Source organism: Rhamphochromis longiceps, linkage group LG3 (genome assembly GCF_057381845.1).
Source record: "Rhamphochromis longiceps isolate RC_006_pf linkage group LG3, R_longiceps_female_GT1.1, whole genome shotgun sequence".
NCBI classification, from domain to species: Eukaryota; Metazoa; Chordata; class Actinopteri; order Cichliformes; family Cichlidae; genus Rhamphochromis; species Rhamphochromis longiceps.
In genome coordinates, this window is record NC_140559.1 from 64,381,234 (window position 1) to 64,406,977 (window position 25,744).

At 41.8% G+C, this 25,744-nt stretch overlaps 1 protein-coding gene across 5 annotated transcripts in view; it reads right to left on the bottom strand.

The window, feature by feature from the left end:
- Positions 1-25,744, bottom strand: part of afap1 (actin filament associated protein 1) — a 96,927-nt gene that overhangs the window by 22,412 nt on the left and 48,771 nt on the right. For all 5 annotated transcript variants that reach the window (XM_085400701.1, XM_085400702.1, XM_085400700.1 and 2 more), the window contains exons 2-3: positions 22,211-22,339; positions 21,277-21,359 (exon numbers count right to left, since the gene is read on the bottom strand). In XM_085400701.1, coding sequence (XP_085256827.1) covers positions 21,277-21,359; positions 22,211-22,339 — 212 coding nt within the window. The remainder of the gene's footprint in view (positions 1-21,276; positions 21,360-22,210; positions 22,340-25,744) is intronic.

A 25,744-nucleotide genomic window follows, 5' to 3' on the forward strand; every position in this document is an offset into this window, starting at 1 on the left:
TCACATAAGTAGTAATATAGATGTTTTCAAAACGCTTTAAAAACATAACCCTTCTTTTAAATCACTAATATGACCCAGCTGAGTGTAGCATAGCTTATTAATGTTTCTTCTAGAGCCTCAGTTTAATAAGCAGCCTACACCGAATACAAGCCAGAGAAACTGAAAGTGCATGACATGTTGTCAAGTTGTAAAGACCTTATAAGGCCACACTCTAAGCGTCCCTGAAAGCACTTTTAAAAAAGACCAAGCCCGGCTGCTATGGCTGCACACTTATGGAAAACCTCTTTGATTTCCCTTTTTATTTTCTTTACTGATGGTATTGCCGATTTTCCAGTTATAGATGGGAGAAACATCATAAGTGCAGTCTAAGTCTATGTGCTATGGGCCATAGGTTACAGCCGGCCCAATCAGGTGTCAGGGCTGCATTGATGTAAGCACCCATTACTGTAGCAACCTGGGACATAAAAAGGACTTGGCTCATGCTCTCAAAGCACAGAAAGTGTGTGTCACTACAACATGACAGTGCACCGTCCAACATCACAGCGTTGATCATAATTATGGCATTTCTGTAATGAAAGAGCACTATTGAATTTTGGTTGTACATGTCTATTAGTGAATTAAGATGCCAAGAAAAAGCCATTCTGTTTTGAGTATCCTTCTCGTCATTTTTATATTCTAGTATCTCTAGTGTTGAGTGGAGAGGAAAGCTGGGAGGGAGTGGGGAAGAGTTGTAGCAAAGGGGCTCGACTTGGACCTGGGCTGTTCTGATTTTTTTTTCCTTTCTCTGGTAAGACAGTAGAAATCGTGACTCAAACATACAAACACACATATATGCTAAAAGTCACTCACTGAAGCCAAAGTATAAACTTGTGTGATGGTCTGTATCTCCATAGCAAGCTAAAATATTAGTCAAATAATCCCTTCTAAAATGCTCCAAAAGGATCCAACAGATACAGGTAGTTATAAAAATAACTTTTTAGCCCATTCGGGTTTGTTATGAAGGGGAGGAAGTACAACATCACTTTTGTACTTTTGCTTTTCACTGCTGCAAAGATAGGCATTTTAACATCGGAGTCTGGAAATTGACTGAAGCCAGCCTCAAAAGGCACCTCGAAGGACTGCAGTTTTTGCCACTTTCACGTAGGCTTAATTTGTTTTTATTTGTCATTTGTTGAGAAGGAAGAGTGAGAGCTTGTTTTCATGCAGAGTACGTTCCGGATCAAAATGCGGTACAATCGTCGTCGTCGTCTTTTTTTTTTTTTTTTTTTAAATCGTTGTCATTTGGAAATGAGATCGCACATAAGTATGAATCGAGATCGCGATTTTCTAACGATTAATCGTGCAGCCCTAGTGTCAATGCTCGTAAAACGTTTAACACGTCACTAACACCAGAGATGGGCAGTAACGCGTTACTGTAATCTGATTACTTTTTTCAAGTAACGAGTAAAGTAAGGGATTACTATTGCAAAAACGGTAATTAGATTACCGTTACTTTCCCGTAGGAACGCTGCGTTACTGTGTTACTAAAACCGTGATTTTTTTGCGAGAATGTCTCATGACAGTGACGTAAGCGAGTGCGCCGTTAGTGACAACAGCTGTGTGCAGATCAACAATGGATCACATATCGATTGTGGGAGAGAGTATGAGCGTGCAGCGTTTAAAGCGTGGAAGTACTGACCTTACTTTGAGTTTGATTCCATAAAAAGTGACAAAAACATTAGTGTCCATCGTGCGTGGGAAGAAAACTTCTTTTTACAGCGAAAAAAACCCCCTAAACTTCCAAGCAAGCACCGAGTGCGCAACGACATAATGGGAAACTCACAGAGAAACTCGCGGATTCTTCAACTGACCGCGGCACACCTGCACCAGGGTAAACCTCCGCCTACCGCAGTCCTGCTTTACAGGTGAAAATAGAGCAACAGGACCGCTGAGTCTTTGACTTTATTTATTTTCTGCTGTGTTTTACTTGCATCTATTTGAAGGAGTGAGTGTAAACACAAAAAATATTTTATTTTATGTGCTGGAATGTGCAGAAAATAGGTTTAAATATTAAACAAATTCCTTCCAGTCAGAGAATGTTGCATATAATTAAATATTTGCTTGATGCATAAAGTTAAAAGATTAAAACTGATAAAACAAGTTTTAAAAAGAGACTTTTCCATTTGATTACATTTTGTATGATGGGTTATGTAGAAAAAGTAGAATTGGGCTGAAAGATCTATCGCTTTATCACCTCTTCAGGTTGTAAATCGTGTTTTTAAAAAGTAACTAAGTAACTAAGTAATTAATTACTTTTGAAAATAAGTAATCAGTAAAGTAACGGGATTACTTTTTTGGGGAAGTAATCAGTAATTAGTTACTGATTACTTTTTTCAAGTAACTTGACCAACACTGACTAACACTGAAAACATAATATTGGCGAAATTCTTATGTTAATAACTGAGCCAAGCCAACTCTTCATCCTTGAATCATTAGAAGAAATGAGGCATTTTGGGTCGAAAAGATGAAATAAACACTTAAAAACAAAATAATCAATTATAAATTATTCAAAGTTCTGGGACCTGACACTTTCATTCATGAGGTTTTCCTTTCTCAAGCCAAACCACAGTTCCCCATCCACCTGTTAATGTTCAGATGAAAAAATATCCAGTTTGTGTTATCTGAAATTCATTTTTGTTGAGCAAACCAAGTTTCCTTTTCTTCACCCCAAACACACCCTCATCCTCACCCCCTAATCCTTGTTGTTCATCCTCCCCACGTCTCCTTTTTCATCTATAAGTCAAGTGTCTGGCTGGGCCTCTAGCAGAAATCTTATTGCATCTCCTCTGGGGAAACAGCAGTTTGGTGAACTCACTTTTTGGCATGGATGTGCTGCCCTGTTAAACGCCAGCAACACTAGCGTTCTCCACCCTAGCCCAGCCCTAAAAAAAAAACAAAGGAAAAAAATGTCTCCCTGGAGAAGAAGACAGAAAGAAAAGAAAGGCAGAGAAAGAAAAAGAATGAAAGCACTCTGCCCAGACAGTCTAACAACAGGGAATAATATATGGTTTAGAAACTTGACTTGTTTGTGCTGGTGGAGAAAGACTTTTGATATGGAAACTGCAGCGCCATATCTCACATCACAATAACTTCCTTTTAAAGACCCTTGAGCAGCAATAACACCATTAATAATCACACAGAAGTCGATTGTTTGGCTAAGCATTTTGCCTGAGTGCAGTATCACACCAGCGAGAATGTGACCCCATGACACTGCAACAACTGGTGAAGAAAGAGCATTAGCACACATGAAACACACAAACGCACACACGTGTACAAATATACACCTGTGCACTTACACAAGTCACAGCACAACATCTTAGCTGTATCACACAAATGACCTGAAGCTTAACTACACTGCAATACAGGAGCACAATGAAGATGAGCTGACTGTTGTCACAATGTATATAACCCATCTGTTAACCATAAACAAATGAAAACACACACACTCCATGTTCACATGGAGAACGTGGCAGATCATTTGTTCCACAGATTTCTAAAACAGCCTGTTGTGATTGTGACTTAACATAATGTTTTTAATATTAGATTTTTATCATTTGGTTTTTAGTGTTTATTTAAATGTTTAATCTTAAGTTCTTAGTTCTAGTTCCTCTTTAAATTAGAGTTAGATTTTTCCCTCTATTTTCCCAATAGAAAGTGTCAGGGCTGCCGAGGCGAGCCGTGTGGAATAAATGAGGATCCAAGCGCAGGCAGTCGTAGAGGAGTGAAGGTGATTTATTGAACACAAAGGAATGTGGACAAACAGCAAACGGGGCTCGAACTAAACTAAACTGGGAAACAACTAAACTACAGAGCACTAACCTGAATGAAAACGAGCAGAGGAGGATGACGATGAACAGCAGGGAGAAGACACGGTGGATACACAGACTGACACTGAGTAATACAGACGAACCGGCAACAGGCAGGAGAACACACAGGGCTTAAATACACACACCAGTAATCAGGGGATGAGAGACAGGAGGGCAACACAGCTGGGAGGAATCTGGGCTGACGGGACAGGGGAAACGTAAACTGATCACACTCACATACGACACAGACCTTCACAATAAAACAGGAAACTCAGATACATGGAACCAGACAAGACATTGAACTAAACAGACAGATTCACAAACAGATGGGGAGACACCATAGACAGACAGGTACAGACGCAGACTTAGAGGCAGATCGAAAATAACACAGAACTTAAACAATCATCATCTAGAAAATGATAACAAACTAAAAGCGCTGGGTCACCGACCCAGGACCATGACAGTACCCCCCCCTCAAGGGCTGGCACCAGACAGCCCAGCAGAAACGAAAAAACGGACCAAAACAAAACAGAAAACAACCCGACCAGGGCGGGCGGAGGGGGCCCAGGACGGAGGGACAGAGTCCAAAAAGGCCCAGATGGTCAAGTTCAGGAGGCCGACCATGCGAACGGCAACGGGGCAGGTCCGGATGCCGGCCGCGCAGTAGGCAGTGGCGTGGAAACAGTTCCGGGGGCCGACCGTGCGGACGGCAACGGCGGCGCGGAAACAGTTCCGGGGGCCGACCGTGCGGACGGCAACGGCGGCGCGGAAACAAGTCCGGGGGCCGACCGTGCGGACGGCAACGGCGGCGCGGAAACAAGTCCGGGGGCCGACCGTGCGGGCGGCAACGGCGGCGTTCAGGAGGGCGTCCATGGTGGCGGAGATGCCCAACAAGCGGCCTGGCAGATGACCGACGATGAGGAGGTGGTAGTAGAGGACCTGAAGGCTGCGTGGCCCCTGCAGCCCCAGGCGAAGCGGAGGCTGGACCAGACGAGGCTGATGAGTATGCTGGAGCCGGACCAGACGAGGCTGATGAGTATGCTGGAGCCGGACCAGACGAGGCTGATGAGTATGCTGGAGCCGGACCAGACGAGGCTGATGAGTATGCTGGAGCCGGACCAGACGAGGCTGATGAGTATGCTGGAGCCGGACCAGGCGAGGCTGATGAGTATGCTGGAGCCGGACCAGGCGAGGCTGATGAGTATGCTGGAGCCGGACCAGGCGAGGCTGATGAGTATGCTGGAGCCGGACCAGACGAAGCAGCTGATGAGGATGAAGCAGTGGCTGGACCAGACGAAGCAGCTGATGAGGATGAAGCAGTGGCTGGACCAGACGAAGCAGCCGAAGCTGAAGAGGAGGATGCTGGAGCCGAAGCTGAAGAGGAGGATGCTGGAGCCGAAGCTGAAGAGGAGGATGCTGGAGCCGAAGCTGAAGAGGAGGATGCTGGAGCCGAAGCTGAAGAGGAGGATGCTGGAGCCGAAGCTGGACCAGACGATGCTGGAGCCGAAGCTGGACCAGACGATGCTGGAGCCGAAGCTGGACCAGACGATGCTGACGCAGAAGCTGGACCAGACGATGCTGACGCAGAAGCTGGACCAGACGATGCTGACGCAGAAGCTGGACCAGACGATGCTGACGCAGAAGCTGGACCAGACGATGCTGACGCAGAAGCTGGACCAGGCAAAGCAGCTGATGAGGACGCAGAAGCTGGACCAGGCAAAGCAGCTGATGAGGACGCTGAAGCTGGACCAGGCAAAGCAGCTGATGAGGACGCTGAAGCTGGACCAGGCAAAGCAGCTGATGAGGACGCTGAAGCTGGACCAGGCAAAGCAGCTGATGAGGACGCTGAAGCCGGACCAGGCAAAGCAGCTGATGAGGACGCTGAAGCCGGACCAGGCAAAGCAGCTGATGAGGACGCTGAAGCCGGACCAGGCAAAGCAGCTGATGAGGACGCTGAAGCCGGACCAGGCAAAGCAGCTGATGAGGACGCTGAAGCTGGACCAGGCAAAGCAGCTGATGAGGACGCTGAAGCTGGACCAGGCAAAGCAGCTGATGAGGATGATGAACCCGGACCAGGCGACGGCGTGGAGGATGCAGCAGAGGCCGGGCCAGGCAACGGCGTGGGGGATGCAGACGGAGGCGCTGCAGCAGGTGGCGGCATGGATGAAACTGCTGCTGCAAGCGTGGATGAGGCTGCTGGTGGAGCGGCTGGTGGTTGGACAGGCTCCTCGGGCCCCCCAGTTGACGAGGAAGAAGGCTGGATGGGCTCCTCGGGCCCCCCAGCAAAAACAGTCTCAGAACCAGTGGGCACTGGAGCCCCTGGCACACACAGAACAGAACCAGCAGGTGCGGAGACCTCTGGCAGGAACGCAACAGAACCAGCAGGCACACGGGCCTCTGGCAGGAACGCAACAGGACCAGCAGGCACACGGGCCTCTGGCAGGAACGCAACAGGACCAGCAGGCACACGGGCCTCTGGCAGGGACAGAACAGGACCAGCAGGCACACGGGCCTCTGGCAGGGACAGAACAGGACCAGCAGGCACACGGGCCTCTGGCAGAGACAGAACAGGACCAGCAGGCACAGTGGCCCCTGGCAAACACATAGCAGACTTCAGCTGCCCAGAGCGTTGACTCTGCTCAGGCAGTGACAGCTGGGTGCAGTCCTCAGCTGGTTTCTTGACCTCCAGGGATCCAGAGTCAGCTGGGGACTGAACCCCGGCCTCTGGGGAGGCCCTGGAGCGTGTCGCAGTCTCAGAACTGGCCAGCTTTTGAGGACTGTTGACAGTATTGTTAGATTTGTCTCTCTGCTTGGAGTGGATGGGCGAGGAGCAGTGTCTTTCGGGTTGAATTGACTTGTATGGTTTTACAGGTGGAACAACTGACACAGGATGCAGGGCTGGTGGCTGCTGAACAGGAGGCTGAACTGAGGGCGACTGACATAGTGGTTGTGATGACAACGGTGGTGGAATTAGAGACTGAGCTTGAGGCCGTGCGGCTAACTGAGCTTGAGGCCGTGCGGCTAACTGAGCTTGAGGCCGTGCGGCTAACTGAGCTTGAGGCCGTGCGGCTAACTGAGCTTGAGGCCGCGGTTCAAATGAATAAACAGTCCTAGTATTATCAGAGCTGGTGTTAATGGTCTCTGGGTTATATGTCACAGTTTTAGCAGACCCTAGGTTGGCTGACACGGGTTTAACAGTTTCAGAAGAACAACAGCCCTTTGCTTTCGCTGAAGTCTTAAAAATGCCAACCTGGGAGAGATCGGTTATCACGAAGGTAGGTAAGCTTTGTGAATTAGCTCCCACTGACACACCCCGAACAACCCCAGAAGAAAAAGTCTTACAGTTCAGATTGGAGCCGTTATCCTTTTTACTCACCACAGTCGGCCGCTCTGATATCCTGGGGTCCGACTGTGGCGAGGGGCGTCGACGGCGTGAGTGCCGTTTCCCAATTGACGGCTGGACCGACGGGCCGGGCAGGACACTCTCCGTCGGGTCAGGGAGTGAAGCATGAGTTGCAGAGTGGGTGGTAGCAGGGGGGAGAAGATGAAGCTCGTTCAGAACGAAATTCTGTGTGAGCGGGTGAAGTGAGCTGAGCAACCAGGGGAGACCAGAAACTAAGCGCTGTAGCCGAACAGCTATGCCTTGGCGGAATTCTCTCCCCTCATGCTCGAGCCATAAGTTAATTAATCTGTCCACCGAGTAAATAATGTCCTCCCGGAGCTCCTCGGGCGGGTTGACTGCTGCTGGGTCCATAGTGGCCGGTTCGTACTGTCAGGGCTGCCGAGGCGAGCCGTGTGGAATAAATGAGGATCCAAGCGCAGGCAGTCGTAGAGGAGTGAAGGTGATTTATTGAACACAAAGGAATGTGGACAAACAGCAAACGGGGCTCGAACTAAACTAAACTGGGAAACAACTAAACTACAGAGCACTAACCTGAATGAAAACGAGCAGAGGAGGATGACGATGAACAGCAGGGAGAAGACACGGTGGATACACAGACTGACACTGAGTAATACAGACGAACCGGCAACAGGCAGGAGAACACACAGGGCTTAAATACACACACCAGTAATCAGGGGATGAGAGACAGGAGGGCAACACAGCTGGGAGGAATCTGGGCTGACGGGACAGGGGAAACGTAAACTGATCACACTCACATACGACACAGACCTTCACAATAAAACAGGAAACTCAGATACATGGAACCAGACAAGACATTGAACTAAACAGACAGATTCACAAACAGATGGGGAGACACCATAGACAGACAGGTACAGACGCAGACTTAGAGGCAGATCGAAAATAACACAGAACTTAAACAATCATCATCTAGAAAATGATAACAAACTAAAAGCGCTGGGTCACCGACCCAGGACCATGACAGAAAGTTTATTTTTGTGCCTTTGTTTCTCTCTTTAGGTATTGTTGCTTACTTCCTTATCTTACTTTGTTAGTTGTTTTTCTGTATATTCAGTTTTACTTCCTGTAATTTGGTTGATCGTTTGCATCTGTGTTTTATTTCTTCCCAACTGTGTCTAATTCCCATTATCCCTCAGAGGGGTGTACTACAAAGCAAAATGAATGTCATAGTGCGTTATATAAAGCTTAAAGTTTTCACTATTTACCTGGATAAATCACAATATTCAATTCAATTCAATTTATTTATACAGCGCCAAATCACAACAACAGTCGCCTCAAGGTGCTTTATATTGTATACACCCTACAATAATACATACAAGGAAAAACCCAACAATCATATGACCGCCTATGAGGAAGCATTTTGGCGACAGTGGGAAGGAAAAAATCCCTTTTAACAGGAAGAAACCTCCATCTGCTGTAACCGGTTGGGGAGAGAGAAGGAAGACAGGATAAAGACATGCTGTGGAAGAGAGACAGAGATTAATGTCAAAAGAATGAGCAGAATGTTTTAATTTGCTGTTTCAGAATTTGTATGTTTTAATACTTGGTTCTAATGTGCTGATGCGTCTATTTTACACCAGTGGAATTGCAGCAATTAGAACACAGTTGAATCAATCAAATTAACATCCCCCTGACCTGACAACAAACTAAAGGAATTTCCACATCTCCTTCACGTTAACTTGGTTCTAATGTGCTGATGCGTCTATTTTACACCAGTGGAATTGCAGCAATTAGAACACAGTTGAATCAATCAAATTAACATCCCCCTGATCTGACAACAAACTAAAGGAATTTCCACATCTCCTTTATTAGTAGACAGTATTAGGATGTTTATAGTGTTGTATACAGTAATGTATTCAGTTTAAGGGTTCAGAACGCTAATATGCATTCTGAAGTAAACCGCGTGCCCTCACCAATAAAATAATTATAAGGAAGAAAATGTTTATTTTACCCCTCTCTGTGTGATTAATCACCAGTTTTTCTGCAGCACTAGACTCGTCTTATTTGCAGTGTTGCATTTTGCTGTTTTTTATAGACCTAATTACTATTTTATCATCATCTGATGAGCTTCTTCAGTCTCAGCTGACTGCAGGTTTTAAAATATTTTTTTTTTATTATTAAAAAAAATCAACTTGTCAAAAAGTAGGGAGACTTGGAAAACAGCCAAAATTGATGATAATTTAATTTACAAAGCTAAAACAATGTCTGAATAAATTGTGTATGAGCACGTGAGTCATTTGTATCCCTTAATCACCAAATCATAGGAATGAATTGATGTTTATGGAGTGTTGTTTTAATTTCCGTGTATGCCTGTGTGTCATGCTATTTCACCTTTTTCTTAGTATAAAGGTGACCACAGTTTGGGGAAGAAATAGCTCGCGAGTCACATACATGCACCAGTTACCCAGCTCATGCTGCTTGTGTGGGTGGACAATAGAGCAGGGCGATATGGCCAAAAATATTTATCACGATATATATTTGAAAATTTGCGATAACGATATAACCGACGATATAATTGATGCGAGACAAAATACAACTCCACAACATTACTAGTGCAAAAAGACAACCTTCCATTTATTTTCACATAAACAAGAAGCTGGTTTTTATGTACATTAAAGCTTTATAAAAATTTAACAGTGCAAATGCAAATTCCTTGCTGAAAGTTTAACCAAAAGGCATTTCCAGTAGAAATGGGCTGACATATCCTGAGCATAACCATGTATAGTATCCACTGAAGTTAAAAAGAGGTGCTTTGCAACATTAAACTGCAGTGTGCAGTATGCATTTTTCGGACCATAAGGTGCACGGGATTATAAGGCACATTAAGCGAAACAAAGCAGTCAGATAAATCAAACTTTATTAAACTCATTCTTCTTGCTTCCTCCACTTCTGTACCATTGATTCATTAATGTTGAATTCTCTGGCAGCTGCTCTATTCCCATGTTGTTGCAGTATATTAATGACTAACCTCGCATTGTGGATGGATTATCTCAGTTGTTCTCCTGACTGAAGTTTGGTCTGTTTACAGCATCCTGCCATGCGATTGCATTTGTCTCTAACCATGAAGAACCTTCACGTTAACTTTTATAAGTGGAAAAGTGTTAGTGTTCGTCCTCCAGCTTCACTGTTTATGTTATGCTAACATAGCTGTGTCGCTAGCGATCACGTAGCACATCATTATATACCAGCTAGCCCAACTTCAGTAACCCTACAAACATCACTGCTGTTTAGTTTCCTGTCTTCATTTATGTTGGAAGTGATAGCAGAGCTGTACGTTTGATTTTTTTCAGAAATCTCTCAGTCAGAACATGCTATATCATGCTTAGGTAACTAGCGAAACTAGCGAGCTAACTTCCGCTAGCTTCCTGCTAACTTCTAACTCCGTTAAATGTAATAACTTTTGTTTTCATGGATGCCTGGAAGTTAAACTTTATAGTTACACCTGGTAAAGCAGCAATGCTGATCGTTTTATTAAAGATGAAAGAATTTAGACAGTTTTTAACTCTAAGTGATGCTGCAGTGTTGTTTGACCTGAAGCATACGGAGTTTAGGACCCAGATTACTCCCAGATTTAAGAGCATCTTAGTCCGACAAATATGACAATAACAACGGCCGCTTGCATGTTCTGCAAAAAAATGTGCTTTGTTGTGTATCTGACGGACAAACACCAAACCAGTTCCACATCACGGAAGTTGCACCATTTTTACAAACCAATTCTGGTTCATCTGTTTCACTCAACAATCGGCCATGTGCGTATGAAAACAAAGGCACTGCGCATGCGCGTTTTACTCCCATTCTATCGCGATATTTCATTTTCCTATCGTTGCCTAACATTATACCGGTATTACCGTGAACGGTATAATATGGCCCAGCCCTAGTGGACAACACAAAGGCCCTGATTTCCACTCCAGCAGTTCTTGTTTGCCACTACCAAGTCGCTTACATTGTCATAGTCAGAGCTATTATAGTTTTGTATTTTTATTTATTTTTATGTTAGTTTGAATTCTTTTTTTTTTTAAATCTGTTTGGTTTCCACACAAAGTTGTGAAATGAAAGAAAAGACAAATTTGCCATCAAAGTTACTGATTGTGTGAAAAGCACAATCACTATTACCAGTAATTTTCATTATTTTCATCATTTTCAGTATTTCTATACTTATTTTTATACTTATACTTTATATATTTATACTTTCTATAGTGTTGCTTATACTTTATATTGCAAAGAACTCCCAATTTGCTTAAAGCAATTATATTAAAATTGTAAAGGGAGTTTTCATGACCCATCACGGCCTACATCAGCTCATGTCCATGGATGTGGATCCGAAATACCAGAATTCCACAGTCATAATGTGTAATTAGATAGTGGTAAAGAAGTCCTGACCTTGGTTTGGAGACTTTGAGTGGGAGGTTTGTCTGCTGCTCAGGCACTGACCTGAAACTCACATCTAAACATTTATGCCAAGTATCCATTTTTGCTCTGAGTAGGAGGACTGGACCTGAATAATGTTTCTGCCATGCTGCCAGCAGGACACTGGAATGGATAAACTGACTGGACATACGAAAGCAACTCCCTTAGGAAAGGATCTGGAAAGGGAAAACTGCAGTAGTAGCTACAGGTTTTGACAGTGACACCCCTATCGAAACTGAATTTTGTTTTATTGGCTAATAAAGGCCTGAAGCATAAGAAATATTTATGTTTGTTCATCAGTATATCATAGAAACAGATTGAGAAATGTTTATGAAAAACAAAATTTGAGCCACTGCCAAAACGTTTGGCCATGATGGCAAAAAAGATTTGAAAGAACAGTTTCACAATTCTAAAGAAGCCGTGGCTTTGTCATTAATTGAAAGAATTAATTGAATATACCCAGAAAACTGAAGTAAAATGTTCCTTTAATCTTCTCCAAAGATTTTTCTAAGTGACTTGACTTCCTGGAGAACTTCCAAACTCTCACTGTGTCATCATTACAAAAAATATTCCAAAGCACTAGAAATATCTGGTTCTTGAGAATGCTAAAGTACAGGCCTGGGTAGTGTTTTAGTATATCATTTACCCAAGACAGTGTTTTTTTGTTCTTTTTTTTGTTTTGGGGGGGGGGTGATGAGTTGACTGAATTTTAAAAAAACATTTTGAAAAAAGAAGCTTATCCAACTCTGATGGGTATTCAATGTTTCAGTGTCTACTTCATAAAACATACACACTTCAAACCTAAAGGTAACAGAAATACAAAGACTTTGGTAACCATAATTTGGGGGACATTTAAAACCAAAAGAGATTTATTTGAAGCTGAATACATGATTATTCCAGCTTTATTTATCCAGAGACTCCTGCTCAGATTCCAATGTCACTGCAATCTACATTTACTGAAGCAGTCTTACCAAGCACACCTATAACATTTTGAAAGATTATGAAACCTTAATGCAGCACCGTAGCCAATTTGAGTTTTGTGAGAAACCAACCACAGCATACATTATGGTGGCTAGAGGAGTGGCTTCTGTCCAGTAGCAGCACTGAAAGTTTCATTGTTTGAGAGGGGAACTCAATCTGGAAGTCAGGTGATTAGCAAACCGCTAAACATTTCAAACAAGAGACACAGTAATATGGGACGAAACCTAAAAACTCTCTCTGCAGGACTGCAGGACCAAGCTCAGTGTCTGCCAGCCTCTGTGATACATATCTAAGATTTCCAGCTCCCTGTTTATACATGAACCACCCATGCTAGTGTTACCTCTGACAAAACAAAACCTTTCACACAACTCCCATTTTTGAAACTTCATTCTTTGCTTCCCCCGCATCGTTTTTTTACTTTTTCCTGCCTCAGCTGGGCCAGTAAAATGTGCGTTTTGCAGGACAGGTGCATTCACCAGAGTGCCGTTACTGGAGGAAGTGCCACCTTGCCTGAAAAAATAACCAGAGTGAGACTCAGACAGGGTTGGGCATTTCCTCCATTTCTCACACCTCACAATGAGGAGCCAGTGGAAGCCAGCATGAGCTGGTGGTCTGCAATTTTGGAAAGCAGGATGAGGTGGGCCAGCCTGTCATATCTAAATAGTGTTCTGTATTGCAAATAAGTAAGAAGTCACCTCAGTGAAGCAGAGTTTCATGAAAATATTTAGACATATTATAGAAGTGCTCTGCACATTTGCTCTTTGTCTGGGTATGAACTCAACTAATCTGATTGCAACAAAATGAAACATTTTACAGTTGGAAAATACATTTGCCAGTGTTTTCTGTTCAATAAGCTATCTAATAAGTCCCCCATTGTTTTCAAATTACCTGATATTATGTGGTCCATCTGCATTTCTGTTCTGAAAGAATGACATTTCAGTACCAATACCATGATATGCTATCATGATCAGCCCCTCTAGCCTATACTGCTAGTCGACTGTCAGCGTTTGGCTCAGACAAAAGGACCTTTTCCCAGACTTCTTTCATTCCAGTTAAAAGTCTGGCTATGCAGGACTATTTCCAACAAATAATCACAATTACTGTGATAACTGAGCCAAGGACTTAACTGCTAAACTGTCGAGTTTTAAAATAGGGTTGCAACATCTTCTGCGAACAAGCAGTTTCTTTAATGGCCATTAGGTGGTGCCTTCAAGAAAACACTAGATTAAAGACCACCCTCGTTCTGCAAGCTGCTGTCACTACTGCTAACAGCCAACTGAATACAAGGTAAGTTTAAACTTCACCTCCACCGCATGCAGCAGTTCTCTGAATGTTTATTAATTCATAAAACACAAAAGGAAGTGTGTGGTATTTAAGATTAACCCTTAAATGGACTGGCTGATTTTATGACATGATCACTCAATTATATCTATATAGCTACAAGCATGATATCATACTGCCAGTAACCTTTTGAGACAAAACCTAAAATTGTAATTTAGAAGCTCTTCAGGCTTATTCAATTCAATTCTTGTGAATTTATAGCAGCAGGAACTACATGGGATTATCAATCAGATCCACTATCTCTTTAGGCCACTAAAGGAATTTGGCTATTCATTTTCCATGCTCCAATAACCATTCCCATTTGTATACATGCTGTGATCAGAGTCACTGAACAATAGTCCGACAGTGTATAGAGTACACTGTAGTATGAATTCATGGGTTAATGGGCATCTTGGTCAAATACCTATCAGTTAGTAACCACAAAAGCTATTTTTCTACCGAGCACCCCTAACTTTTGTTTGGTTCAATTGTAAATTCTGTTAGTTCTCTACTAGACTGCAGAAATAGACTCAATTTTCCCTCCGTGCTTTATTTAGTCACTTCAATCACATCATGTGTCAGGAAGAAAAAAAAGAAACTTGGCATTGTAAAAAGCCTTCAAATGCACTAGAGTGGGGGAAAAAGTTGTGAAATAGGTTTTCCATCCATGCTCCAGTTACTCAGTGGGGACTTTTTCCAAAGAGTGTTAGTAACTGAAACAGTTCTGGCCCTTAAGATTAACCATGTTGTGTGCATGTGTCATTAAGCAAAGGCCTACTGCTTTCTGCAGTTAAGACCTATTCAATCTCCAATTTCCCACTTGTTTGGTTATCCCAGTGACAAAGCGTGACACCTTACAATACAATCTGTTAAACAACTTCATTTCCTGTCACAAGTCAATGACACAATACTGCTGATGTCACGAAATGCTTTGCTGTGGTATACCAAGCCACAAAGTAGGGAAACCCCACAGAGGAATTAAGTCAAATATGAAAACAGATTCATCAGCACCAAATGAAAAACACACTGCGTGGAAAAACTCCTGAAGACAAATAATTTCTGAGGCCATACAAAAGTAAAACAGGGCTGGTTCAACTCAATATGTTTGATAGCAATCCAACTGTTGCCACGCACGCACCGTGTAGCTTGACACTGTACAGTGACACACTTAGTTGGGTGAGTGTTTCCCCTTCAGGCTAGGAATAATTTGGTTTGGCAATATACAGCAATATAGTCTAAGGAGCTTGGAAAGAAAAGCATCTGGACTTCTTTAAGTTTCCTTGAAGACGTTTCACCTCTCATCCAAGAAGCTTCTTCAGTTCTAAGAGCAATTGGTGAAGAGTCCCAGATTTAAGCCCTATGGGAGTGTCCCCTAGAGGGTCTTGGACCCCCCTATTGATTCTCTACCTACCCACGCTCTTAGAACTGAAGAAGCTTCTCGGAAGAGAGGTGAAACGTCTTCAAGGAAACTTAAAGAAGTCCAGATGCTCCTTGGACTCTGAGGACCTGGATGACTGAGAACCTTCACAGACATACAGCAATACACAATGTTTTATAAGTGAGTAAAAAACACTCAGAGAAGATGGTGGTTTAAAAAACAAAGATTCCTCACAACTTCCAGTAATACATAACCATACAGAATACTGTATGGTTATAGTACTAGCTACATTTGTGCTGAGATGAATATCCATCTTTAAAAAAGACCTGGGAGGGAGGGATGTCTGAATCAAAATGAGAAGAGGAGAAAATGAATTCCAAATGAATTCTAGACATACGGATCTACGGATGATGCAGCCCTGTTACCGTGTATAGCACGTCGACCACGTGAGCACACTTCTGTGACGTGAATGCTTGAAGCACGGAAGAACGGGATGCTCGGCGTGAGTTTCTCATGCATGATACAACTAACTTTAGTGTGCATTACATGGGTAACTAATGGTGTGCGGGAGGGTCTGTGTCAGGGGAAAAGCAAGGGAAGAGAGGAGAAAGGGAGAGGTGGCACTGTTCTCCAACATCAACACAGATGGAAATCATTTGTGTTTCAACTAGCAGGAGGACTGGTTCACATTCTGCTCGAACAGTGCAGCCCTTAGGATACAGCCGAGGAAACGAATCCTGACTTGAAGGTGACTGCAGCAAACATTAGAACTCAAAAAAATCAACAAAAATTCCTAACACTTGAGGTTGCAGTCTAAGAATTTTCTTCTTCTCTCTGGTTTACAGTATTTGTTTTGTGGTGTGGGGATCTTAGACACAAACCTTTACCTTGGGCTTGCGGGACATTTAAGAGCAGCTTTAACTGTTTTTTGTAACATAAATGTCGAATGAACTGTCAAAGCAACTGGGGAAATTGTTTTGGACCCAAAAAAGTTCTTCACCGCTGTGTGCTCGAAATGTTGGTAAAAGTAGTTGTGAGTAGTAAAACAAAAAAAGCTTGAGACCAAAGTTAAAATTCAGATTCATCAAAACTGAATGTTTGTTCCATTGCTATTAAAATTAAAAGAAAAAACACAAATCAATGGTGCACTGCCACAACAGATGACTTTAAATATCTCACCTCCTTTTTTCATCACGTGACAACACGAAGCATGAACAATGCAGAAACATTTTAGGCAGATGTTTACTATTTTTCATGTTGGGTGGAGCTCCATTCTCCATCTGGAAGTCCATTTGTTTTCTTTAAAGGAGTTTAATGGAAACACGCACAATTTACATTTTATTTTCCAGTATTCTTCTTTAAACTGCTCAAATTTTGGATGAAAACCATTCATGTGGCTGAAGCGGCAAGCTTTTTGATGACAGCAATGTACTTCATGCCAAAGATAAAAGAGAAATATTAATGTAACATAAATCCTGAATATGAAAAGTGACAGGATGACAAGAAGAGGACTTCAGTGGGATTTCGTCATACTTATTAGTCATTATGATCCAATCAGAGCCAGACCTTGTTTTTACTGTTTCTGTGCATTTACGTGTGGCATGTAGCACATTGTAAAATGGTGCTGTGATCCTCTTCCATGGAGGAACGTAGAGATTTATAAGGTGAGTGTTGTGGAAAGGATCAATCTGACATAAAAGGGTTCAGCTGCTCTGTCAGCAAACCCACTACTTGTACGGATTAAAGGCTTGGCATAATTTCTAACTTTCTATAAATTGCTTCGTTGTTTTGTCTGTCTTTGATTAGCAGGCATCACCAACATGTCCAGTGTACACAGATAAATATATTTAAGGTGACAAAATATTGTGCTGTTGCATCAAAAAATTATTGAACTTTAGTTATATTTATACTGAGAAAAAACATGATCAGTAGTGTTATTGTTCTGTAGGTTTACAGATATTCTAGTTTCTGGGTTATCTGGCACTCAACTCTCGGAAATGAAGTTATTCCAGATGACAGCCTATTCCATCATCTCAGACTTGTAACCCTATCACACTGTCACGAATCAGTGCTGTTAACATTGTGGTTTTGGAGTTTTGGTGAAAAACTTTAAAGTGGACACTACCCCCTTTTTGTTGTGCTTTTATATAAATATATAAAGACCAACTTTATATGCATATACAATTAGGGAAAGACAATATAGTGGCTCAAAGTAGACCAGTTTCAGCTTGATAAACTAAAACAGGATCCAGTGGAAGTCTGTTTGGTTAGTGGATATCCTGCTGTGTGTGTGTGTGTGTGTGTGTGTGTGTGTGTGTGTGTGTGTGTGTGTGTGTGTGTGTGTGTGTGTGTGTGTGTGTGTGTGTGTGTAAGAGTCAATCACAAGTTTGCCCTTGGGAAAGAATTGGAGTAGTTTACACACATCATGTCTTTGTTTCTTTGTTTTCCTCTGCTCATGCAAAGGCTAACGGGTGTCACACATGTGACTGTCATGCTCTGCTAAGAGCTACACTGTGTTAACATGCCCCACTAAGTTTGTAAAAACACTAAGAATGTCTTTTCAAGATCGTATATACTCTTGAACAAAGGCCTTAAGATGTGAAAAAAAAAATGCCACAAACACCTGGAAATAAAATTATTTTAACAAGCGAATAAGTTCTGAAATGGACTAAATGTGATGACACACTCCAGAACAATTCAGCAGTAAATAAACTTATCGTGGAAGTCTGTGCAAAGCCATTTGTCTTCTTTTGCACTTCATATACTAGCAGAATATTCTGGAAGAGTCTTCAATCTGCATATTGTTTGGGTTTGAGTAATAAATTCCAATACCACTGTCCTCTGATTAAGTATTGTACATCAAGTGAGCTACTCTAAACTAAGTATTCCTTATGTAACTGTTAGTAATCAAAATGTGGAAGCTAAGGACTGATTCAGCTTCTAAAGGCACAGGCTCTTTGTGTACGTGAGTGTCGGTTTGGCTTTGAGGCTCGACGGGTCACAAAGTGACTGTCTTCCTTGTCTATTATTTCACCAGATTGCTCTAGTCCATGTTCCACTTCTTCACCAAGACCAACTAAAGACTGATGCCGTATAACACAAATAACTGCAACTTCTCATGACTAACAAGGTTGTTTTTGATCAACATGAAATCTTTGTTTCTTTAACTCTCTACCCTGTTTACTCTTTTCTTTCTAGCCGCCTCCTCTCTCTTTTCCTCTTAACCATTTGTCCGTTGTTTCATTTGCAGGCGGTGGAAATTTTGCAAGAAATGAAGAGTGGAGAAAGGGAGCACAACACTTTTTTCCTCAGTCTGGACAGCTTCTCCAGAGGTCAGTGTGGAAATGTGATAGATGGTAATTTCAGAGCAGAGACGGCAACAGGGAGACAGAGAGCTGGCACAAAATAAAAGACAGTAGCTGGGTTTCCATCCAAGTATATTTATGAGAATTATACTTTACTGCTGCGACTCTGCAAACCCTGCACATATATTACTCAGAGAGGTTTTGTTCTAATGTGAATGGCTCTATTTAACCACTTAATATATTTTAGCTGCTTTCTTTTCTGCTGATGAAAATCCCTGCTGTTGAATGTTTGTCACAGCTTATGCTGTCGTTAGTATTATGATTACTTTGTACACATATAAAGCCAGTGTCCAGAGCATGATATTGTTGGATAAAGTGTATAAAGTATGGTTGGATGATTTTGGACGAATATATCAACTAAGAGAGATTTATTCATCTATTTATCTGCCCATGAGTAAGTTTGCTAATAATGCTGGTTGAGGCTAAGAGAAGGAGTCAACTGAAGAAATAATAGCACTGTTTAACGGCATCCTCTTCCAGTTGCAAGCAAATGCACCCTCCTGAGAGTGCGCCCAAACGTGGCGATTTATTCACTCAAACTCATAACGGAAAGAAAGGCAGTAGTCTATGTTCAGAAAAAAACATAAACATTTTATTTAAATTAAAACAACACACAATGGTGGGGAGGGAAACAAGGAGAAGCTGGCGTCTTTTCTCCGCTATAACCGTGTTTACAGGCTGTTCCAGTGTTTATCCGTCTCACACGCTCGACCAAACAACAAATACAAAATTCAACAAAAAGTAAGTTAAAAATCAAAATGCTCAACCCAGTCCTGAGTGGGTCTCCTTCAGCCAGTGATGAAGACCTGCTAAAAACTTCACTCTTTCCATAAAAGACAGAAAGAGTTGTGTAATTGTGTGCCTATGTGCTTTGTTTAAATAAAGGTACGGTAAGCACCGAACAGGCCCGAGAGTCTGGGGTGTCGTGCAAGGCTCTGCTATGTATTTTCTTATGTTACTGGTTCTGATTGGGGCAGCAGAGAAGAGAGACAACAAGCAGAGACACAGAAACATCAGAAACTCCTCCTCCTCACTCGCCTAGTTTTCTGGGAAACCCTCGGCTGTGATTTCCAGACACACACTGGGGTCACCAGAGGAGGCTGAGGCTGACGACTGGTTCTAATTACAAACTGCACTGTAAGGCCTTGTGCCTTGGAATGTGTGCGTGTCCTGCGTGTGTGTGTGAGTAAGATGTAGAACAAGGTGTTGTGGCTTATTGCTATGAAATAAAGGCTTTGCAAGCCATCACAGCCACCTGCTTTTTATCACAGGCATCTGTTCCCACAATAATGGCAGACACACACTGTTATTCTTCACACTGGGTCTTTTTACATGCACATCTCACTTTCACAATAATGACACACACATCACTGTTTTAACAGAGATGTTACGGTCCTCATTGACTGTCATGGCGATGTGAGGCGCAGTACGAGAGAGGAAAACATACTGAAGCCATGACAGGCCTTCCAACTGCTTTACAAGTGACTGTAAAACACATCTCATATGGTTTCTATGTCCTGCTGCATTGGTAGCGCTGGCATTTGCGTGATTAACACCATTCAGGTGCAGGGTGTCACAAAAACTTGTGCACAGAACTTCAGTGTATTGCTAACAAGTTCACCATCTGATAATAATGAAGGTAAGGGTCAGCGTTATTGGTCATTTCTCTGCAGTTTCTACTAGCACCAGTTGTGTGTTACTGGTAATCAGTCCTGCATGAATGTTAAATATTCCTGTAGTGTTAACATGATGAAGTTATTTCTGTTACATAACACAGTTGTTACTATCAGAAGTTTGCCTTCTTCACAACAAAACCCAAAAATATCCAAAGGGGATTTGAAATTGGACCTAAATTCAATGAAATGCTGTAAATGAATGCAAACTGGGAGGTAATGTTCAGCTTTGAACAGATGATGTGACAAAATTAGCTAGTTTGGGGAAAGTAGTGCAACTGCAAATAGCAGCACTATAAAGTAAAGCCTCTAACACTGACCTAACATTAAGAATAGTGCATTGTTTTATAGACAGTTGTCAAATCATTTTATATTCGATATTTATTGGCTATGTTTTATTTATAAGGCCTAATGTATTATTTAAAATAGTAATTTCTAGTTTCGTCCTGGATGTCAATATTGTCGCTTTTAATTTAACGCTGGGATCAAATTGGGTCGTATACAGAAACGTTAGGAAGAAAATGAGCTGTCTTTCCTTTATTTATCACTTACTTATGCCACATAAATTACATGTGACTTGCACTTCATTGCTCAAAATGTAGTTACTCAGCAGTGTCCTGAAAATAAAGTATTCTTTTGTCCTTCACCATTGATTTGCTTGGTTTTGCATTAAAGCAGCTGGGCTGAGAGGATGACCCATAGCAGCGGAAGCAGAATGACGCAGGGCTATCTGGTATTTGTAGAAACATCTCTCTTTAGTCAGACAACCAGAACGCATACTGGAACTCGGTATAACTCTTACTGTGAGCACTGCTTGCAATAAGTTCCAGCATGGCCAAATTACAGAGAACTAAAATTAATAAATCTAAATAAACTTCAGTCTTACCATCCAGGGGTGAGGGATCTCTGGAAGTGGCATCTGAGGTGGAGCAGGCAGTCCGCTGTGTATCTCTGACTTGAATGAAGGCTCTAGAAGAAATCAAGTGGCTATTATGAATATAAACAAGAAGATGCTTTACAGTGCCACTAGTGTCAAATCTAAGTAGTGACAAAAAATAAAATGTCGTAATTTCCCTTCTTAAAATTATAGAACCAAATAGACTGTGCTTCTGTGTTTCTCTGATTTTAATGCGCTTCACTTCTGCTCCTCATTACAAGGTCCCTTTGTGGATATTTTTAATGTTAAAATGCAAAATCTCCAATAAATATTTCTACACGTGACATTTTGTTGTTGATAGAAAACTGAAACGTCATTATGAATTTGTGTGAATAATCTCATGTTTTGAGGCTTCCAGTATAGCACTAAAACAATCTTCGCGTTTAAGGATGCAAACAAGAAACAAAAATACAATAAAATTTCTGTGTATATCTTCTTTTCATGTTCGATTCATCCAGATTTTAATATAAACATGTTTTTGCATTTGAATTTTATTTCAATAATGGCAGCCACACACATCTTAAAGAAAAAAGTCTGTGTTAAAGAAAAGCTCAGAAAACATCAAACTGATGAAATTAACTCTTTTAATCTGTCATAAACAACTTTTGGCTATATTAGCTTACAAGTAAAGGGTTTTATAAGTAAATGTATACCAATATAACTCTATGATGACAGCAACCATACAATTCAATCCCACACTGACCTAGGACCAGCTTATTGTGGTCTACATTCTTTGTGTATGTACCAGACTGCTCATGGAACTCCTGCAGTCAGCCATAGTAAGGTCAGGTGTTGTATCTAATATCTGACCACCTAATGGACTTACTCCAGCTCTGAGTCCCTTAAAGTGTTTCAGAAGGTGCAGTATAAGTTTAATCCTCACCTTTGTCGGACAGTACTCTGTGCAGAATATTGGAGAGGTGTATCTTCTTCTCTCGGACCCCAGCACTCAGATATTCTCTGTCCAGCAGGTCCAGAAACAGACGAAGCTCACACACCAGCTCCTCCATTGCTGGAGAACAAATACACAAATATCAAAGAGTCAGGTTATGGAACTCTAGTCTAATTGGAATGAGACCTACGCTACTTTATCTTTGTGTGATCGCACCAATACTGAAAACAACTAATTTGTGGAACGTTACTCTTACAGCTTGCTTTTCTGTTTTTCACTGTCTGCAATTAAGAGCTGGGTGAGAAATCAAAGACTAGTTAGTTGTTTACCTTTGTTTAACTGAGCAGATGTACACCATCAGCCAACAGAAACACTAATGCACTGTGTTTGCAGATGAAGAGCAGTATAGACTATATCACTACAACACCGCACAACTGTACCATAGTTTTCATTCACGAGTCATATTTGGTAAGCGTTTACCCAAAATGATGATGACATTCTAATGCTTACATTGTAAGAGATTATTATTTTCTTTGAACTATTTTGACCTGTGGATTAATACCAATTTAATACTGTATTGAGTGAAACAGAGTGTTTCAGAATGTGAAAAGTAAGTGCTGGGCTTCCCAAACAACCTTTTGGTGGCACACAAACAGGCCCCAGCATTAGCTGCTCATTAATCAGTCCCAATGTAGCGCATGTTTCAGTTAAAACACACTGACAAGTATTTTTTGGCCCTGTGCAACAAACCAACATTAAACAGATACTGGAAAAGCACAAAATACTGTTATGTAACATAAGTGGGCAGCCAGGTGGCCCTGTGGAAAACAGAATTTTCAAGTAAATCAATCACAAGCGCTGACAGTCCTTCAAGTGCACAGAGCCAGCAAGCTGATAGGTGCTGGGCAGGGACAGATCTGGCAATGTACCTGATGGAATTATAGCCGCAGGTGAAAAATACACCAGCAGCTTCCCACACAGAGCAAAACAAAAGCAGGGAAACCGAATACAGAACATAGCTCGCAGATAGACTCACTGATACCTTGCTCCCATACCTATCTCCACACACTTGATCTGAGAGCATTTGATTGGGCTCAGAAGCGTGACTCTGAGATGCCACGCTTTGCACAGACACTCAGATAAGAAGCACTGTCTCAAGATGAGGGTCCCAGCTCAGTGAAGCTTTTTGTTAACACCTGATTGTATCAAAAGGCACTGCATCATCCTGGACAGCAGCTGCAGACTGAAAATGTTAAGTGGAGTTAATGAGGACTTTCTGTGGTTACTGCCCTTTGTGACAACGTCGAGTCACTGAATGTCCGAGCGTGATTCAGAAACAATCTGAGAGCAGCTGCTGAGCAGACTAACCTGGCAAATTTACTGGATCTGACTTTTTGTGCATCTACAAACTAGTTTGTTTTTGTTTTTTTAGGTTTTAAACTCTCCCCGTCAGAGAATAGATTACTGTTTTTGTTTTCTGGGGCTGCAGAAGGAAATTTCTTAGTGAGATCTTAGGCTACGTCCACGTGTGGACGAAAGGTGCAAACGCATAGAAAAATCTGCGTTTTCAAAAATACCCGGGCACGTGTGGACGTAGCCTTAGTGACGACACTGAACCTGACTTTAATCCACTTCTCCAGGCCCAAAACGAGAAAAGAGGCACGAGGAACTGAAGATGAAGTAATTAAACTACAAGCCAAACAACTGTGTATGAATTTAAAAGTCTGGAATTTTCAAAAACATTCACATTTTGTTCAAAACTATTCAAAACTAAATGACCAATAACGCTGACCCTTACCTTCATTTGATTATAGTGACTTTGAAAAGTTAAACTTGTGTTACATGACACACAAAAAAATGTACACTAATCTTTATGGGAGACATTAGCATCAAACATACAGACAGGACTTGCTTCCAAGCAAGCTGTGATATGTTTGTGTTTCCATATAATCACATGAAATCAGCTTAACCGATATCTGAGCAACAGGCACAGGAGATAAGCTGGCCTAATGGCTAACCCATGTGCCAAATGTCACAGCAGTTTAGCATGTCACATGCCATTAAGACTATTTCAGGCTATTTTATAACAGACATAAGTCATGAAGTAGCAGACCTCATATATCTCATTCAAAACAGGTCTTTTTTTTAATAACTTTTTATTTATTAATTTACAGTACGAGAATACAAAACTTTAGGTCAGCATGGAAGACATACACAGTCTCAACATTAGTATCTACTTACATCATGGTAATATTTAATTGTTCAGTACAAAGGGAGTACACAATCCATTTTTCCCAGAGCTTCTTGAATTTCTCAAGCTCAAGTCTAAGGACAAAGGTAAGTCTTTCCATTCCAAAAATTTCTTCCACTATCCCATGCCACTGGGCCCGAGTTGGAGGGTCTATTCAAAACAGGTCTGAATACCACATGTAATCACAATTCCCACAAGCATTTAACTAAACAAAAACAGATGATGGTGCAGGTAGCTGGCAAAAAGCATTAATGCTCTTCATATTAATATCTCAGCGTTATGACAATAAAATCAATAGATGTTTGTATCCAGTGCAGCCACGGTTCATCTTTATTGCTGCTTGACCGTTAGAGAGCAGCTCTGACACTGAATACACAGACACTTTCCCACATTCCTCACATAATCTGATTATACTACAGGAGAGTCCGGTGAGGAAAAGGGGGCTGGAGTGAAAGATAAACAGAAAAAGTGAGGGTGATGGGGAGACTAACATGGAGTAACATGTTTCCTCCGTTTGTGCATGTAATACCACTAAAACTGCAATTAACGATGACAATAACAACAGAAAATATTTAACTCCTGAGCCACCAATGGAAAAACATATTTCAATGCAGTTTTATTTATATATCACCAAATCACAATCTCAAAGCCTCAAGTCACTTTCCATTGTAAGGTAAAGACCCTATGATAATACAGAGAAAACCCAACAATCAACCCCAAATATCTGTAAGTCGGAGTGCTTTAAATCCTTTTACAGCAGAAAGATTACTTGCACTTCACCTACACTATCACTCTGTACTTGCAGATAAACAAGTAGTAACATCCCTCACTGCGAAGGTACACGCTCCCTGGATCACTTTCAGCACTACCTGATTTTGTACTAAACTCTGAACAGCCAAGCAGCTATTTACTGCTCCATTTACTGCTTCGTAGAGCTTTGTGCAACGTGTGCAATACTTTACCTCCACAGGGGTGGCCAAAAAACACAACCTGTGCGCATGTGTGCCATTAACAACCGAAGGTGAGCTCCCCAGTTCACCAAAGATGGCAGAGAACATGAAGAGGTGGAGGCAAGGACCACCCTCAAAGAAGGCCTAAGGGCACGCAGGAAAATAAAATAATAAAAAAAAAAAAAAACATGTTGTGCAAACAAACTGCCCACGTCCTTTCTTCCCCATCTCACCCTGTTCATTCAGCCTCATTTTTCCATTTCCATAATGCCCTTCATTGTACTCAACATAAAAGGCAGTGCATGTGTTTGTGTCATGTATTCT